The sequence below is a fragment of the Drosophila willistoni genome, chromosome 3R, assembly GCF_018902025.1.
Source record: "Drosophila willistoni isolate 14030-0811.24 chromosome 3R, UCI_dwil_1.1, whole genome shotgun sequence".
NCBI classification, from domain to species: Eukaryota; Metazoa; Arthropoda; class Insecta; order Diptera; family Drosophilidae; genus Drosophila; species Drosophila willistoni.
The window spans coordinates 31,888,112-31,907,949 of NC_061086.1; the positions used below are offsets into that span (position 1 = coordinate 31,888,112).

The 19,838-nt window shown below is 37.5% G+C and overlaps 1 protein-coding gene across 7 annotated transcripts; it reads right to left on the minus strand.

The window, feature by feature from the left end:
- Positions 1 to 432: 432 nt before the first annotated feature.
- On the minus strand, positions 433 to 15,843 carry LOC6649513 (oxysterol-binding protein-related protein 8). Of its 7 annotated transcripts, none has more exons than XM_015177037.3 (10): positions 15,245 to 15,843; positions 9,004 to 9,105; positions 5,071 to 5,120; positions 4,443 to 4,589; positions 3,509 to 3,740; positions 3,212 to 3,448; positions 2,322 to 2,497; positions 2,077 to 2,255; positions 836 to 2,017; positions 433 to 761 (listed from the first exon to the last, which is right to left on the minus strand). In XM_015177037.3, exons 1-10 carry the CDS (start codon positions 15,699 to 15,701, stop codon positions 536 to 538), a joined length of 2,988 nt encoding a protein of 995 aa, XP_015032523.1. In that variant the 5' UTR covers positions 15,702 to 15,843; the 3' UTR covers positions 433 to 535. The 7 variants fall into 7 exon arrangements, with proteins under 7 accessions (XP_015032523.1, XP_023035615.1, XP_002072222.2 ...); XM_023179847.2 differs by having other exon boundaries at positions 2,840 to 3,448; XM_002072186.4 differs by lacking the exon at positions 9,004 to 9,105.
- Between the last annotated feature and the right edge of the window lie 3,995 nt (positions 15,844 to 19,838).

Genomic DNA, 19,838 nt, shown 5'->3' on the forward strand with positions numbered 1-19,838 from the left:
AGCCTCCATAAATATTTGTTCTATCATACGAATTACACTTAAACAAATCAAAAAAAAAACGAAAAAACCATACGAAAACAATGAACATATTTTTGTTTTTAGTTCGATCTAAATTGTAATTAATGTCAGTGACTTGGAATTTTTACGAAATCTGGTGCGCGATGTCTAAACCTAACCTACCTGAAGAGAGTGATCTCAGTTGTTACAATTGTTATTTAAATAGTATTATCTTTTCGTCTTCTTCTACTTCTTCGTCTTATAGGAAAAGGATTGGGTAAATTGTCTTGGATTGAATTGAGTACCTATGAATTAGTTGAAGCTACGTGCCGTTTGGAAATTTCCTTCTTCGGGCAGCGTGCAAAGGCATATACGTTGGACAAAAAAATGTACAATACAATAAGTATATATACTAGGTGTATATATGTGTATATGTATATGTATATATATGGTTTGTATAATCTATGTATATGTAGCTCAAAAGTTTGCTTAAAAGTATACAAATTACAACGACAACAGATAGGCCCGTCCGAAAAATTTACTTGAACAGCCAACGAAGGAGTAGACTGACGGTCAGGCCGATCAAGGCATAGATTATGGACTTGTATACCGTGGATTGGGCAACGCCACCGCCGAGCAAATGACCACTCATTGTGTTTGGTGTGGGAGCATATTGCATACGTTCCAATCGCTGGCTAATTTCATTTAGTTTCCTCGTATGGACATCCAGAACACGATTGAGTTGATCAACAGCCAACGTGAGCCTGCCAAAAAAAAGACGAAATGTGTTAAGAGAGAGAGATATAAAATGAGATTGTCTTGCTTAGGGCAAACATACTGTTTGATGGAGGAACCACGCTTGACAGCTCCCTGGGGCGATTGGCTGGAATCGGAATTGGTGTCGCGCGGTGCTAAAACTAGACTCTTATTTTTAGCTTTGGCTGCAACGGCGGATTTGCTTCCACCCGTTATCGATGATTGTCTGTGTGGGCGAGCCACCGTTTCGAGGGAGGCGCGCAGCGGATGTTGTATCTCGGCCCCATGGACAATGGGCACGGATTTGTGGCGTGTCAAAGTGATAACTTTGTAATCACATTCATATTGGCGCACATCGTTGCGAGTATCCCAAGGACGCAGATCGGCGTACTTGTAAACCCATTGGCCATAGCTGTCCAATTCGAAGAATGTTGGATCGTAGCTAATGTCGTTAGCAGCCCGTTCCTTGGCCGCGGCACGCTGACGTTCCTCCAAAACGGTTTTCTCCTCTGTGGCCGCCACCTGATCTTCGCGGGCAATGGCATCGGAAACACGACTCCACAAGCGCTGTGACTCGGTAGGCAATTGCAAGTCGACTGGCACCAGATGCCGGATGAGACGCTTGGATCGCATTTCAGCATCCGCTTTGAATAGCAGCGATTCCTCGCCCGTTTTCACGTCTTTCAGTCGAATCTCTTTATCCCAATGGCCCTGCAGGGTGGCCAGTGTCTCTTTGCCTAGCTTGATCTTACCCACAACCACATTGGTCGCATCGGAACCGCCGAGGAATGGCTTCAGCTTGAACTCTAGCTCCGTCCTGTAACCGGTGTTCTCGCATTCAATGTTGATTTTGCCTCCCAGTTCCATGGACAGCGTGCCCATTAAAATGCCCTTGCAATGGGCATAGGGCGTGGATGCTGTATAACATTCGCCGCGCGGCAATAACGTCATCGTGGCCGCCCCCTCAAGGACAGCCGATGTGCTATTGCCGTAGAACTTCGATTTCGCCAGAATGGAACAGGTGATGCTGAAGCCATCCTCGCGGTTAGTCACATAGAAAGCCGACACGGGTGGATGATGTGACACTTGCTCGGCAATGTAAAAGGTCCGACTGCCACTAGGATGCTGCCAATAGCAGCGAAACGTTTCACCCAATATGGGATTATATGGTTTCTTCAGTCCCTTGGGCTTCTTATAGAAGCTCGAGAGATACCATTGCACAATTAGTTTCATTCTGGTGAAGGCATCATCTTCTTGCACTGCCCTAAAAGTGGACACAAGTAAGTCATTTGCCTAAGGGTAGTTAATTATTCGTTCACCCACTTTGAGAGTATGTCCGCATGGTAATAAGAGTCAGAAAGCTTGTCCAGAAACGAGCGCGGTTCCAAGATAAATGTGGGCAACACAACTTTGCTTAAATCCATCCCAGGACGCACCTGTTTGACAATGCACCAGATAAGGCTCTTATTCTCATCCGCCAGCTCCTCGACCTGCTCTCCTTGCTGTAATGATGATGGGGATGATTGTGAGTTAAAAGAAATGAAATAGGAATCAAATAATCTGCTCACCTCGCCAAACTCCTCTTCGGTAAAGGGCACATAGGTAGTCTCTTGACAAGGCGTCGCATTCACATTCTCATCCTGCTGCACATCTCCATCGGGCTCCGCTCCATCCGTATCGGTATCTGACTCCAATCCCGACATGGTGGCATTTGGCGCCTCATTCTGACTGTCCGCGTCCAGATCTAAACAAATTTTGTAAAAAATGTTGATTTAGTCAATTTGTAAATTAGAAATTTAACAAACGTCTCTCTAGCCTTAGGTCCAGTTGCCTACGATTAACAAGTTGGTCAAACAGTTTGTGCCTTATGGGATCGAAAGCAAAGTGCAAGCGGGGTTTCAACATATAGATCTTGCGATAAACCATAAATATGTCAAATAAATGAACGAGAGGAGTTGCCTCTCCCTCTCTGGTGAGACAAAATCATGAATTTTGTACAACTAGCTCCAAAGCTACTATGACCGATCAATACTAGCAGCATCTGGTTGATGTTTATGTAAAGAACAGTCAAGAACTATTGATTCACCCTTCACATTCAGTCGGAAACGTGGACGCAGCATACAATCAGGCGGAGCACTGACAGGCCGGGAACCAGGATTACTAGATGGAGCACGCAATACGCGGGTATCATAATCCTCATCATTGTCATCTTCACTGGAGCTACTCTCACATAGAGTTCCTCCCAGGGAAATGGACTTACTCATTGCATTTCGACCCGAGGCATCGCTTTGAGATGTTCTCCGCATTTGACAGAACTGAGGCAACCGCTTGGTACGCTCCCAATTGCTCACCGCGCTGGTGTACAGCTGCTGCAGCAATGGCAAATTGCTATCGGAACGCGAATATTCCATGTCGTCTGCCGACAAGGGCGCCAAATATTGTCGGGGATGCCACTTACCCTGATCATTGAAGTGTTTCTCATAGTCCGCCTCCGACCATTGTGTCTCATGCGAGACGGGCAATGGTTCGCCCACAAATGTATTAGACGGTGCTGCTCCAGTCCCACTATTTGAACGCAACAACAAGGCCGAACAGCGCAATGACAATTCTAGGGCATCCATCCAACATTTCCCAGCTGCCTGACTGGGCGCTCGGAATATTAAGTAAGCTGTTGGCAGCGGTTGCACAACGGCTCCTACGAAAGACAAAGTGTAGTTTAGTTTACTTTCGATGGGGAAAATATTGAAAATCTTACCCAAAGTTTCCTTATCTGGGCCACGTGGTGCCCATATGGATTGTTCGAGCGGATGAAACAGTTTAAAGCAGAAGCCATCCTTTTTGCTGGGCCTCTCAATCACCTGACATGAGGTTAACATGACTGTGCCCACCCAATGACTGCTCTTGGTCTTTTGACTCTTGTAGATCAACAGCAATCCTGGCTTCAACACACACCAGAGCTTTGTCCATGACTTGAGTGTGCCGCGTACCTAAAAATTCACATAAATTTTCATTAGTTAAGATTTATGAAAGTAAAGTTATTAATCCAGGATCAAAATAGAATTTCGCTACCTACGGAAGGCCCTAGGAGAGTAGGAATATATAGTTCCTAGAAATTTTAGTTTTTTAATCTTTACCAAGATTCTTAATCCTATTCCACTTCGAAGTCTTTAAGTGGAACGAAATATAAAGTAAAACAATTTTATCTACAATTCCATTTCCCGATTTAAGCGGAATATTTGTACGATAATTTGTTTTGATATTTTATGACTAAACTTTGCTCTAAGCTTTAATTTTACACGTTGTTGGAAGTTTAAAATTTCATTTACATTTGCTTCATCGTTGAGTCAAAAAACATTTACTTTTACGTCTTACAATATACACACTTGACTAATTCCATTTTACAGAGCTTAAAATTAATAATATTAAATAGCCTAAAATTAGATACAAAGTTTACAGCTCAATACTTTCTATCCATTCATCAATTCTTAGGTCACCATTTGGATATATAATTACGCTAATTAGTTACTGAAACAGGATTTAGATAGAGAGTTTATAGTATTTGCGACTTGATTTTCTGTATCTTATACAAAGTCTATTCATGTCTTTAAGATTTTTCTACCCCTTGTTTAAGTAAACCCTATCTTTGATGACTAATAAGAATGAATGAAAGTTAAAGTTTATGTAGTTACCTTTAGCCAATCGGCCAGAACAATCACAGCCGGATCCTGCAGGGAATTCATCAGCTCACTGGCCACACGTTTCTTTTCTCGTCTATAGTTTTTACGCTGTGCCTTGTAGGACTCCTTTCGATTGAGTTTGGCAGCATCGGCAGCTGACTATAAGAAATAGATATATGAAACGATTAGATATTAGATCTTCAAGTGCTAAACAAGTTGTTATATATATATATGTAGTTTTTCCAACGTTGGGAGACCTGTAGACGATGACAGCAATTGAAGATATTGAAAAACTTGAAATGCATGTGAAATAAAACCAATTTATATACTATATACGACTAAATGGTATGACTTCCGCTCATATCAAGCTCTCAGCTCACTCTAAAGCAATTTGCTCAACTTATTTTCAATAGTGAATTCAGAGGAACGCATTGTTAATCAAATTAGCGTTTATAATTTGTTTTGGCTCACAAAATAAACCAAAATTTGTCAGATATATGAGAGGTTTTTTTTTGTTTCTTTTTTTTAGTTTTTACTTAACGTTTTGCACGTGGCCTAGATATTATGATAACTATGCATGTACGAAGAACAAACACATTAAGTAATATCGTGTTCTTATCAATGAAATACTTATACTTGCCTTATCAGCCAGGTTTCCATCACGGTTATCTGAGGCCCAATTGGCAATCCCTGTAAAATGTATGGCATATATTTAGTAAGAAATTAAGCATGATTTTAAAATGATTTTGAATATTTCTGTTTTCGAAATCACACAATTAAAAGTAGAAAGAAAAACAAAAACCCGAAAAAGAATAAGAAACGAATGAATGTATTCCTTTTTTTTTGATTTGGAAACTTTTCCATCGCCTAGCCTATTAACGATCAATATAAAATAAGAACCAAAATGAAGAGCACGTATGGTAAACTTGGGGTGTAGCCGACAATTTGATATCCTGTAAATGGTAAACATTGTTTTCCTTTTTCGTTTTTGAGGTAGAAACAAGTGGAAATACAAATGGAGAGATAAACAAAAACTCCCATTGCTTTGTAGGGTATACAAAAAACAAAATTAAAGACCTAGCACCGATGAAAACACAACAACACAAATTAAAACAAATGCTCAAAAAGTAAAAGATCAACAAATGTCTCAAGGTAACACCGGGAGGGCAAATGGCGGGCCAAGCCAAACGAAGGGAGCCAAGGGCAGGCAGGCAGGGTGGGTGTGGGAATCCAGAAGCGGGAGCAAAATACAATTTATTTTATTTTACGAGAATATTTTAATTCATTTTAAAAGACCCACAAACAGAACGAAGATCGTGGCAATATACACAGAGAGAGTGGAAATTCGGCCTGTCTCTCTTGTGGCTAGTTAAGAAACAGTCAAGTGTCTCGACACTTGCACTTTAAGCATCACATTCTACATATTATTAATATTCATTAATTTATTTTGTTTTTGCACAGTCTAAAAATAAAACACACACACACACACACACACTCGGCGAGTCTCAACAATATAAAAATTCATTTCATAATTGGCTATATATTCTCTTAAATTCGTCTCCATTTAATTGTCTAGTTAATTATTTCTTTTTTGGGACACTTGCTTTGTAGAAGATTCATCACAGAAAACACTTTCTTCCAGCTCGAGAATTATGCGTCACTTCTTTATCTTATGCTGGTTCTTGTTGTTATTGTTGTTATTGTACGATTTGCATATTTTTTCATTTACGATTTACGTTTTTACAAGGCAACTGAGGTAGACGACGACGACGAAGACGAGGAGAACGGGTGACAGCAGCACTACATGGCGTATGCGTTATGCGCCAGCAAAAGAAAAACCCCGAAAACAGAGACGCCGACGACTGCGTGTTGCGGTGCTCCTCGCTCGCCAACTGATTGAGATATATTGAACGCCCATGAGAGCCAACAACAAACTGAAACTGACAGCAGTGAAAAGCCCCTCGAACACTAGATAGCAAAACCAGCAGACTGACTACCAGCTGTAGTAGTATGTAGTATCATCGGCGCAGCGGCGATGACGCTCACTCAATGATGATGATGATAATAATGATGATGATGATGATGACGACGTCGACGTCAACGCAAAAGCTGCCCCAGTCCGTCTACACTATACTAAGTATATATATAATAATATACACAGATGTATTCTCTATCTAATACAGCCAGCCGTTCATTATTTATGCTTATAAGTATATCAAAACTCTGGGACACAAAACTAATAGAGAGAGAGAGAGAGAGAGAGAGAAAGAGAGAAACCCTCTAACAAACAATTTCAAAAACAAAAACAAGAAAACTAATATTTTGAAAAAATATTTGCCAAGTCAAAATATTTCAAAACACCAAAAAAGAGAACCCCCAAAATATCATGCTATACACCATGAAGAAGTTTCTATACTCTTTTTTTGGGATTTCAGCAATCAATGTTTCATATATAGGCATTAATTTTGTATTTTTCCATATATTTTATTTCTGAAATATTATTTAAATTCAATTTCTTCTATACTATAGTTTAGATTGTGATATTCGATACTTAGGTTATACCTATAATTTGAAAATAAAAATTCTACAGATATAATTTAAAGAAATAAAGTTATAAGTCTTATTAAAAGTATTTTAAATAATAGTTTCATAATCCAAGAAGCTATTAATAAGGTGGAAATATAACTTAATAAAGATATTATGGATGTCAAAATTAAACTAAGAGTATAATTTTTCAAAGTGTGCCAAAAAATCCCTAAAGATATATAAATATTTAAAATATCACTACATATTATAAAAAATTTATTTTAAGTTAGCCAATTTGTATTATAAAAAATAATACTTTGTTAGAAAAGATTAAAATCATTGAAAAATAATATTTATCCTCAGCTTCTTATGTTGAGAGCTAAAAACATTTCCTACAAAGCGAGAGACATAATGTATGCACCCTTTAAGCAAGAGACAATAGATTGAAAGGGTATGAGAAACGCAACAAGTATTACAAGTTGCTCACTCGGCGTAGATACATAATGATAATATTATGTGTAGCTTAGATAATGATATCAGTAACTGAAGTTCTCTCTCTGTTTGAAATTCTCTCACTTAAAAAATGCCTTATCGATGAATATTTTAAAGCAAATGTTGGAATAACTATGTTGAAAAGAAACAACAAGTAATTTGTTTACGTTAATAATCTTTACGGAGAATTCTGAGCCAAGTTTCTAATTCTAAAGTTTCAAATCTCAGTTTTGGAGGTTTTTTTAGTCGTATTGTTTAGCCTTCTCACACCTTTGTGTATTTCACGCACGCTTTTTGTTGTTTTCTTCTCTTAACAACAATCTGTTAACATTGAATGGACGCGAAAATATTCAAACTCACATAAACACACACAGATACGCAAATAGACTATCAAATAAATATAGATATAGCTTTTTTTTTTGGAACACGTGTTAACTGCTGCATAATTATTGCCTTTGGATTCTAGGCCAATTGGGCCAAACAGATGTGCGCCCATCTAATCGAAAGTAAAGGGAATGGCAACCGATTACTCATTCCCGAAAATCAAAACATTTTGCTGTGCGTTAACTTTATGAACATTATAAATGAAAATGATAAAACATTAGTCATGAAAAATAGTTACGAAAAGTTCATAATGACAGGTTGAATGATTCAGTTTATTTGAATTCAACACTCGACTCGCAAACCTTATCAAATCAAAAGTCAAATTCTAAATACAATTTCTGGCAGGGCAATTGATAAGAGCAGTGGCTTTTGATATCAAGGATTTTTCAAACAATAAAACAGAAAGCATATCTAATAAAATAGGCCTAGAAACATTTTAAAAAGTAACTATAATATTTTACAAGTCGTTCATTGAAACTATATCATGAAAAATTAAATATAACAACAAATAATTCGACAGGATCATCTTTAAATTAAAATTTGAAGGAATTTTAAAACAAAATGCATTAGTTTTCCCTGTAGATATTCATTATGTTTAAGAAATTAAACCCAATCCATATGGGTTTGTGTTTGTTGCCCGCATATTTTGTTTTTTTTTTTTTTTGTGGCTTTTTCGATCCATTAATTGGGCTCTTATCAGAGTGCAAAACGCTTGGCCAATAAATTGTAGAAACAACTTAAACAGAATTTTATAAAGATAAGATATGATATGGCTTGGCCCCAGGGACACATACATATGTATGTATGTACATGAAATAAAATTTTATCCAGCTGGCGAAAAAATAAAAAAAAGAAAATTATACACTTCCTCCTATGGCAATTGGAAAGGAAAGATTAAAAAGCGCATGGAATTTTATGAAAATGGCAAGCGGAATGCGTCAGAGAGTAAATAATATGGCAACGCCGTCAAATGCATACAAATTCGATTTCAGATCTCATTTTAGGAATAATGAATATAAGTAATGATGATGATGATAATGACAATGATGATCATGACAATAATATTAAAAAATTCGTATGAGATGTTAAGGAAATTGCGTGCGAATATGTGATCTTTGGTTGTTTTTTTTTGTTATGTGGTGTTTTTTTTTTTTATTATTTTGAACTTCACCTGGCGATGATGGCGCCGGACTGTTGCTCAAACTATCTGTGGAGGGCAGTTTTGTTAGGAGCACTTTCAGCGAGGGTCGCCTTTTGAATTTGAAATCGAAAACTGCTTAGATATTACATAGAATGAGACAGAATCGGTTTTTTTTTGGTGGAGGGGGAGAAAGAGAAAGCGAGCAATATACAAATATGGTAGATATATATTCACAGTTAGGTAGGATCTATACAATATTACATTTCTTACAGATACATATATACCAATATACACACATAGATACAGGGGTACATACACACACACAGACATTAGAGGGCATATATATTCATAGGTAGGTAGGATCTATACAATATTACAGTTCTTACAATATACACACACACACACAGATACAGGGGTATATACACACACATAGACACAGGGGTACATACACACACACACACAGACATTAGAGGGAATAGATACAGACCGATTTTACAGATTTACAACAATCACAAAAGTTTTTGATTTACAATACACAACATAAAATTGATCAAAATCGAAATAAAAAGTATTGTTTATTCGAGCAATAAGGAAAAGCAGTTTAATAACTAAAGAGCCTCGACTTGGTGTTTATCCTGTACCACAAGACTTGTTTGTTTAATCTTTGATATCTAATCTAGAAATTTTTAGTAATTGAAACACATTTCAAATCAAGTAGAAATAAACAACAGCAAATTATGATAGACTTAAGTCAGTTTTATTTACTCGTCTTCTATAAATAATTCGTTTATTTTTGTTCCCAAAACATTATCAAGCAAATCTATTATAGATCTATCTACCTACATACATATATGGCCGATCACACGAATACGCGTTTTGTTTCTTTTTTGACGTAAGCACATATTCAACGGCTATCTCATCCAGAAGCTACTTGAAAACGATTGACTCTTGAGATAGAAAAAAAAGAATTGTCATTGCGAATTATTTAAATCCATTTGATAATTTTGACTAAGAATATACTTTATGAATAAGTAAATACTTAATATAAAATTATTTGTAATATATCTTTATTATCCAGAGCTGTCTGATCTTTAAGTTTTCATTAAGAGCTTGAGAACTTATTTTTTGATCAACTTACGCAAAAGATTTTGATTTTTAACATTATAATTTTGTCGAAATAAAATTCTGTAATTTTTCCAGCATTTAATACCATTTCAAAATATACTTTAATATCGGTTAGAAATTGCATAAAATGCAGTCTAAGTAATTTAGGTAGAATGACTAAAAATTATTTTAAAAATGTCTTAAAAAATCGTAGCATTACGGCCAAGTCGAGTTGGCCAAAGCAAAGAATATGTGAAAAGATTTAGAACTTTTAATTTTATTAAAAACTTTTCCAGTTATCTAGAAAAATTGTAACATCTGAAATATTTTAGTATTAAATTTGATTACTTTTAAAAGCATATTAAAGTTATTTACTTATGAACGGAAAGCAATAAAATTGAGATTAAAGCGGCAATATATTGAACACAAAGGTTTAACCCAAAAAAAAGTAATTTATTTTAAGAATATTATGGACATTAAAGATTTATGATAGAAGATTATAAAATCTCGATAGAAAATAATAAAGAAAAGTCACTTAAAAATCTATTGTAAGCTACTTTAATCAAATCATTGATGGCAAAAAGAAGATTAAGCCATACGAGTTCATCCATTATTATAACACGTTTAATTAAATACGCCCATCAATTGTTTATGACCCGCCTCACACTCCTTTGGGAGCGGGGGAGGGGTTATTGGAGGGGCGCCTGCTAGGGTCATTAGAAGATGTGGGCCGATAGGCGACACATGAGACAGAACAATGCATTGATTGATTTTAAATAAAGCCAGCTCTAGTTATCTTGCTCTATTTTATTTCCCCCAATCTCCCTCCCTTCACTCCCTCGGCCACACTCTCAATGATTGGAGGGCAATCAATTTACGCAATTAGAACACGCCTTGGAGCCAACTTGATGGCTTCGAATAGTGCAAAGTTCAGACCAATGTCTTGGCGCAAACAAAATGTTCGAGAAAGAGAAGAGTTATGGGACTAAGTGACGCTGCATCTACACTTTTACATATGTAAGCAGGGGGGCCAAACACTTGGACACAAACAATATGTACATGCATATGTATATGTATGTATGTATGTAAATAATGTGTATGTATAACTATGTCCAACTAAATGACGTCACTTTCTCAACTGCAGAAAATGTGGCCCCATTCGGTGTAAATATTTCTTTTTTTCATTTTATGTAATCCAATTACATATGAATATACATAGAAGACAGAGAGAGGTGGAGAGAGAGAGCGAGAGGGAGAGAGTAAATGCAGGGTAAGTGGGAGGAGAAGAAGGTCGGGCCATTTCATAGTTGACCCCTCACACTGGGAGCCTTTTAGGCAAAAACAAAACTTCAATTTCAGTTGAGCTCATTAAATATTCAAACGGACGCTGTCAGGTGGCCAGGCAATCAATATGTCCATAAAAGTTTTTTCTTTTCGTCTCTCCCTCCCTCCCTCGCTTGCCCTCTAATTTATTGCACGTCAATTTGCCCAAAAGCATGCTATAAAATATTCATCGAACCTCGGCAAGAGAGAGCAAACTGATGATGATGACGATTTAACTCGTTCAGTATGCAAATTCAGATGTAAATTTCGCATTATCATCGAGCTCAGACACTAAAGTCCATCTATCTTGCATTGCATTGCCGCTCTCCGCCCCCTTCACCTCTCACCCTCTCTCATGAAAACTTTTGACCTTTTCGACTGACTTTTGGCCTGTACGTCTGCGGTACGAGAGCTTGAACAATCTGTAAGCAATACTGAAATAGCCACATGCTCGAGATCGGAAAGGGGCTAGGTTAAGAGTGAATCAGCAAACAAATGTTGCACTAAAAATAAAGCATTCTCCGCAAATAAGCTCAGTTTCACCTCAATTTCATCTCAAATTGCAAAGTCATTCTCGCTTGCTCGCTTCTATACTATAAATATCGGGTAAAAATGAAATTAATGCAATAATGGAACATTTTATCGAATAATATGCAACACTCCACAAAAAATTCGAATTTTTGGCTTCTTTTTTGACATTCCAACAATCCCAAATACTTTCCTTTATAAGCAATCAGTAATTAGTAAGTTAAAGCATAAAAATGCGTTTTAATATACCGAAATTCTATCGATTTTCATAATATAATTCGTATTGTGTTGGACACAGGATCCAATAGAGAATATTTGGGAATGAGGAAGGTGTCCTCTCTAAGCTATTGATTAAACTTCAGGAACTAATTGATATAATCTATCCAATGGAGTTTTGTGACAGAAGCTAAAATATAAATTTGCAGATTTTTAGTCAAAGTATTCGGTCTTATACAGAGAATTTTATTGAATAAATCTTTTGAAATTTGCAATAGCACAATAATCGTTTTACTTCTAAAAGTTTAGTTATTTTAAATAAATAATTCCCTAAATACTTCGAATTAAGGGAAAACTTTGCTTATGAAGATTCTTGTTATTAATACTTATTTGTGAGTGTTTGAGTAAAATTTCCCTTTAATTTGAAATGATTAGCAGCCAGCAACAAAAAAACAGCTTTAAATTTTCTTCTTTTCTATATGACGTTATATATGTAAGTATTGCTCATCGAACATATTTATTTTTTATTTGAACGCTTGTTCACATCCGTAATTGGAACCATGCTGATTTAGCTACTCTTTTTTCCATGTCCCAGTACCTTATGGTGGCTCTGGTCACATATGGAGACACAAATGTCAAAGTATTAAATAGCCAATAAGATGTGCAGGATAAAATGCGATGAATCATGGATTAACTTATAAGCTGTTTGAGGATAGAAAAGAGCTTATGTTGAACATTTCAAGACTTCTCACAAAATTAAATTTAAAATTTGTATTCATTTTGCAATTTATGCGGTTGAACGATGAGTAATCTAAAATGTGACAAACTAACAACAAGAAACTAAGAGCTATAATAAAACTGTATTTAATAATAATAAAAAAAACTTATTAAATTTAGCTCTTTACATATTCTAATCCTACTAATAAGATAGATGGATTAAAAGATTTAGTATTTGCACCGATTTTTGTTTCCTTTTCAATATGATTAAAGCATTTTCCCCTTTCGTGTGTAGGTGAAACTGATTAGACCTGTTGGCGTCTTTTTTTTTAGGGTCGTTAATCTGAATGAAACTGCTTCAAGTCGTTAGAGATATAAAGAAAAGAAATTCCAAACTTGATAACAACGGAAACAATAATTATGATGGATTATAAAAATATATATATAATCTACAGTGCAAACACATATATCGAAGTACATACATACATGCAAACAAAAAACTTTATGACAATTGCATATAATAAAGCGAATAATTTGTGTTGTTTTTTTAACACTAACGATGGCAAATGGTAACCCAAATGTAGGAAGGGAAAATTAAGGGAAAAATCGTGCGTGTGCAGCAGAAAACAAAGAAAAAATAAGGAAACTTTGTATTTGTTGTCCTGGTTACCACCTGTGTGCCACATGCACACAACCCCATGCAATAGCAAAAGAAAGCAAAAGTCAAATGCAAATCAATAAAGCCCCAACCATGGCGACCATGGGCAACCAGGGAGGGAAGGGAAAGGAAAGGGACACGTTGCCAATAGCAGGGGCTGTGTCATAAAAATTGTGGCCAAACTGATTGGGGGATGGATGCTCCTCCTCCGTCTCCGCCGCCGCCTGCCTTCAGTCTCTGTCTCTCCATCAGTCACACACAATCACACACTCGGAATGTATGTAAATCAATTAACGCTGCATGAATGAGCCGACGGACAGAGCGGAAGCGTTTTAAATGCCACAGAAAGCAAAGTGTTAAGCGATAACGTTCTTTTTTTTCGCTTCTTTTAAATGGTTCGGATTACTGACGAGCCCCAGCTACATTTAGGAATGAAGATGAGGAGTACATCGGGTACACAGCACAGACCGAGGGCAGGAGGGAGCTACTGAGGCAGGATGATAATCATATAAATGAATTTGAAATGCGAGAAACGAAACGAAACCAAATCAAAGGCAGCAAAACACAAAGAGTCTGACACAGTGATATTACGGACAAATAGCTAATCACACACAGTGTGAATTAGTGTGACAGAGACCACACTAACTACAGGCGAAACCACTTAAAATGAACCAAATACATATATTTCAATTAGCTTTATGAATCTACAGCTTCTTAAAGCGGCAGCATCAATTATTTGACTATTTTCTATCAAAACGGACCAAGTTTCAGTTTCTATCTATTTCTATTTCTAGTAAATTATGGTAAAACCAATAAAGATTCAATGGAAAACAGTTACAAAATGATTTACTTTGCGGGAAACCTTTTTCTGGGATTTTCTTACCCTAATTTTTAAGCATTAACCCTATTTCCTTTAACTAAACATGGTATTATTTCCATCTTTCCATAGTAAATAGTTTGGTTAAAATATGTATGTTTAAAATATTCGTACTTATCATCATTTCTGCCTGTTTTAGGCATTCTTCCAATCGATAAGGAAACTCCATTATTATTCAGAGATAAAACCCTGGATATCTCAAATTAAAATTGACACAAATCTTGAATATTTGTTTTTAATTACATATGTTTTCATTTAAAAATCACAGTAGCATTGAATACACAACAATTTTGAATACAAATCTGTTTAAAGCTCTCGTAAAATATATGAGAATATATAATAATGTTTTATTGGCCTGCTACATATAATATTAAAGGCATTAATAATAAGGAAAATGAGTAACCATTCAGACAATCCATTAGATTTACCCAATAAACGTTTTTGAAAGAAACTCAGTTACAAGTAACTAAAGTGGTGCTATTTGCACGCCCGCAACTGTATCTCTTTTTGAGAAATCCTTGTCCCTACGGCGCTGGTACTGACAGATCTTTACGGGTTTTTCTACTTTGAAGGTCATTTTAAGTGGCTTAGACTGTACTAAAAGAAGAAAAAAAACAGCTAGAACATTGCGCAGGGTGGACACAAGTGCTGCTTCTGCTGCTGCTGACATTGAAACAAATCGACGTCAAGATAAACGCAAAAATAAAAAAAATTCAATATACTAATAACGAGACAGCAGCAAACGACATCAAAAACGAAAACAGAAAATATAAACCAAGTAAACAACAAATGACCAAAGAGAGAGCGAGACAAACGACCGACCGTCAGACTCTAACCAACTCACTCACCTGTCGCCGTTTGACGCAGACCAGCACTATTCGGTGGCGTAATGCTGATGCCGCTAATACTGCTTCCGGCTCCAACACTGACGCCCAACGATTGATTCGATGCACCCATCGATATGGCCGAGGGCATTGCCTGCAATTGGAGATGGCTACCCGTGGGCACACTGCTCGATTGCTGGGGTGTTCCAGGCACCGAATGAGAAGTGGGTCCAGATCCAGATATTCCTCCAGTTACCGCTTGCACAGCAGCATCCCCTCCCCCGCCGGGAGCAGAATGTTTGGCACTGCCAATTCGAATGGGTGTACTACTGGTGGTCGGTGTTCCACTAACCGCACTTACTGGATTCGGTGTGGCACTAATTGGTGTGTGGCTGCCGCTGCCACTGCCTCCTGCTGCTCCTCCTCCTCCACCGCCTACTGCTCCAGGCATGGGTATAGGTAGGGCTCCCTGTGACTGCATTTCTGTTTGGATTTTGGCTCTTGACTCGCGTTCTACTTTTTTTCACTTGGAGCCTAATCAGCTTGGCATTGCTTCAAGTGGTCAAGAGGGTAAACTTTACACACACACACACACACACACACACACACACACACACACACACACACACTCAATCGCACGCACGCACACACACAGAACAAATTATTGATTTTGGTTTTTGCACATAGAATTTTTTGTTTGTTTTTCGTTGATCCTCCCCTTTTTCTTTAATTTGCTTGTTGTTATTTTTGTTTTTTTTACTTTCCAATGTGAATTTGTTTTATTTTCTGGTCTCAGCTGTTGCTGATTGTTGTGGAGTTTTGTGTGAGTGTGTGGAAGTGGGGGGAAATCGTTAATTAATTAAATATTTTTGCCGCCACGTAACATTTCCAAAAAGTCACCAATTAGCAGCAGCACAAGCGATAGTAAAGAAACAACAAATTATTCTTACACGCAAACATTCACACAAGCACACACATAGAAGAGTTTCAATGTTGTTGTCAATGATTGGGGCCAATTTTCCCGCCTCCGCTGCCACTTGCTAGTAGTCCGGCTTCGTTCGTGTCTCACGTCCAACTGAAAGTGAGGCTGGGAATGACACTGTGCCTTCGCTTGCCATTCCAAAAAAGCTAAACTTGTTTCACTTTATATACTCGTATGAGCTCATCCACCATCACGACGGCGGCTACGGCGACGACGACGACGACGACGACATCATCATCCAACCCCCACGCCAAATCTCCGCCCACTTCGCCCCCCATCAACATGAGTAAAACGCTCCAGTGCGGCAAAAATGACGGCGACAACGCTGGAAGCAAGCTTTTTGTTGTTGGATACCATGGAAATTGTGGGCATAAGAGGAAAGAAAAGTAGTTGTCAGCTGTTCTTGCCCTGTCAAATTTGTTTGTGTCGCAGCCCTGGCACCAGCGATGCCAAGTCTACGTATTTGTACGTAGATCTACGTATTTCGAAGGAGATACTAAAACTACGTACTTTTAAAAAATATTGAAAACAAATTTTAAAACCCAAAATTTTTGGGTAATATCAATATATTATAAATTAAATAAAAAAGATGATATGATTTACATTGGGTTAGCAGCACTAAATTCCGTTTCCGTTTCGAAAAAACGGAAATTCAACCCACATGTTTCCCATCTTGACGGAGTTAACCCAAAATTTGCTTGTTTTGCCACATAGCAGTGCTAATGTTGAGCGTTTATTTTCAGAAATTAATTTAATTAAGACAAATAATAGAAACAAATTAGACACGGAGACTTTAAAAGGATTGCTTCACACCAAAAGTGGATTATAGGAAAACTTAGAGCCATAAACCGCCAAGGCGCACCTGAGGTCGTGCTCGTGGAATTTTTCTCTTTCGTTTGATACCAAATTTATGTAGTTTAAGCGCGTTTTGGGCCCGAGTAGCTATAGTAAATATTTACCTGTAGTTTTTGTGCAATTAACAAAAGAAAAATCATGTTTTTAGCGGGATTGTAGCTAAAAGTAGCTTTTTCCGGCTAAAAGAAGCTGTCAAATTTTGAGATAGCGTTGCCAGATGCCAAATATCGGATACTCGAATACGCGCGCTTTTTGAAACTTGTGTTCGCACTATTCTCAACAATCGAAAATATTGTTGAGTTTACATTACTTCTTGATTTTAGAGAACAAATATGGTTCAGAATACAATATTCGGCTGCCAGAGCACCGGAAAATTCCTTAATTTTATAATTTAGAGTAAAATATTTATAGATTTCTATAATTTTGAAATAAATTATAATACTTATAAAGAATATTATAAACAGCTCCTCCCATCGAGCCGAGGAGCTCAAGTTCGGCCAAAGGGGCCAAAGAGAAAAATTTTTACTATATTTGTGAGAAATTGTGTTTAATCCGAAGGCGCAGCGAGGCGAGACCGGCCGTAAAAATAGGGCAAATGTTCGATAGCCCATGGTAGTTAGGGACTTCTAGCTAGGGCATTGAGTTGCGCAGGAGCACCCGCCGCCCCTGTCCACCTTAATTTATTTGTAAGCCAGAATCAAGGGAGACGTTTTTTTTGTTCACCCATCGCCCAGCATAGGAGCAGCAAATTTTTGGCTGACTGGGGGAAAAAATTTCGCACTCATCTACGTCGAATTTTTGTGCGAACTGCTCCAAAACCCCCAAATCATCGTCAAACTCCACCTGGTTGAAAAAAACAAATTATTAGTCTTTTATTCTTTTTTATACCCTTGCTGAGGGTATAATAAAATTGGTCAGATGTTTGTTACGCACAGAAGGAGACGTTTCCGACCCCATAAAATATATATTCTTGATCAGCATGAGAAGCTGAGTTGATATAGCCATGTCCGTCCGTCCGTCCGTCCGTCCGTCTGGGCATATGCATTTTACTCAGCCGTCTTAAGAGCTATCGGGCTGAAATTTTTTTCGGGGTTTTTTATTACCCGGGAAAAATAAAGAATGAAAATTATCAGGATCGGACCACTATATCATATAGCTCTAGAAGAACTAGAAGAAACATTTTCATGAAAATTGGAGTATCGCCATAAAATTTCCATATGTGATAATATTGGAAAAAAACAGATCACAAAATTTTAATAAGATTCGGTTCTGCTCCCAGCTCTGCCGGCAGCGCTGCTTGCTGTCTACTACGTCTTTCGTCACACACAGACGCAACGCTACATAAACTGTATGTGTATGCGTCATAGCTCGCAAATAACTGTTGACACTTTTCTATTGTCTGCAAATAAGTGTCTTTTACCCACACAATAAAAAAGACTCATACAGAAACTGTTTTTGTCGCGACTGACTTAGCTCGCTCGCGCTCTGATTGAGACAGTTATTTCTGTTTTCGTTTCGCTCAAGTCAAACACTGAGCAAATTGTCTTTTGCGTATGTATGGGTAAACACACGCGATTGATGCGTTCTTTCTTTTTACATTTATGTATATATATGTATGTATGTATTTACATGCACACGAAAGGGAAAGATCATTTCTGTTGAGTTTTTTCGTCAAACTGTCTTTCTTGAGACTCTTTGTGTGACCGAAAATCGTCGGTCTCGTCGGAAGCCGAAGCTTACCGAAGTATACACTTAACCAATAGAAACTCAGAATACTATTCCTTTCACTCGCACTTATTGCAAGCATACGTTAAGTGTATGTCTCTTGCCGACGGGACCACCTTATGTTATTTCATCATGGTGCGTTGCTTTGCTTTGAGAATGCGGGAAGAAGAACAAATTGTCAAATAGAGAGTAAAATTGTTTTGTTTGTATCAGCGAAGTAACAGCATCTGGGAGACGTTGAAATGCAAAATCATTAGAATTAATTTTATAAAAAATCGAAGTCTTGTCCTGTCGTCTGGAAAACTCTGGGACTAACATATCCAAAATTGTTCTCCCATTAAGAAGTTTTTACGAATCTTTATTACAATTTTAAAGACAATTTGTTTTTGTTATTATTACTTAAAGCTACGCATGAACTCTACCAAATCCTGCGGGTCCATCCTCACGACGTACAGCCACGAGTCTTTCACGCAGAAGCGTGTCCCAATGCTAGGTATAAAATAATTATAATATATTTTGTACAGCGTGTTCTCCACTGTGTCTTTATCATACGGCTTTCGCCTGTGTAGGACTGGCTGGTATGTTTTGCACACATAACGTTTTGCAATCATAATAATTTAAGGTCTCGCAGTCGGATCCTTTCCTGATCCTCATATTTCAGGAGGTACTTTTCGTACACTCCTGACAGATTGGAGTGTGCCATTGCGCCACAATTGCGAGCCACGTTATCCCAATTGGGTGAGTTGTCAAACCCACCCCGAAGCTCTACGGAAATATAGAGACTAAAAAGAGATACCCATTAGATGAATTCATACTCATTCATATGAATTACATACCTGAACATATCCACACCAGTGTCTCCGTCGACTGGCGGTATGGATTTGTAAAAATATTTCTGTTGGCCAGCCAAGCTTTTCCATTTGAGCCCACATTGGAGCTCCAATTCTTCAGCTGACTCTGGTCCCGACTCGATGGTCAGTGGTTGTTCTTGCGTTTGAATCTCCGACTCGATGGTAGGTATAGAGTCTTCAGAATCATCCAAGTCTTCTGATATCG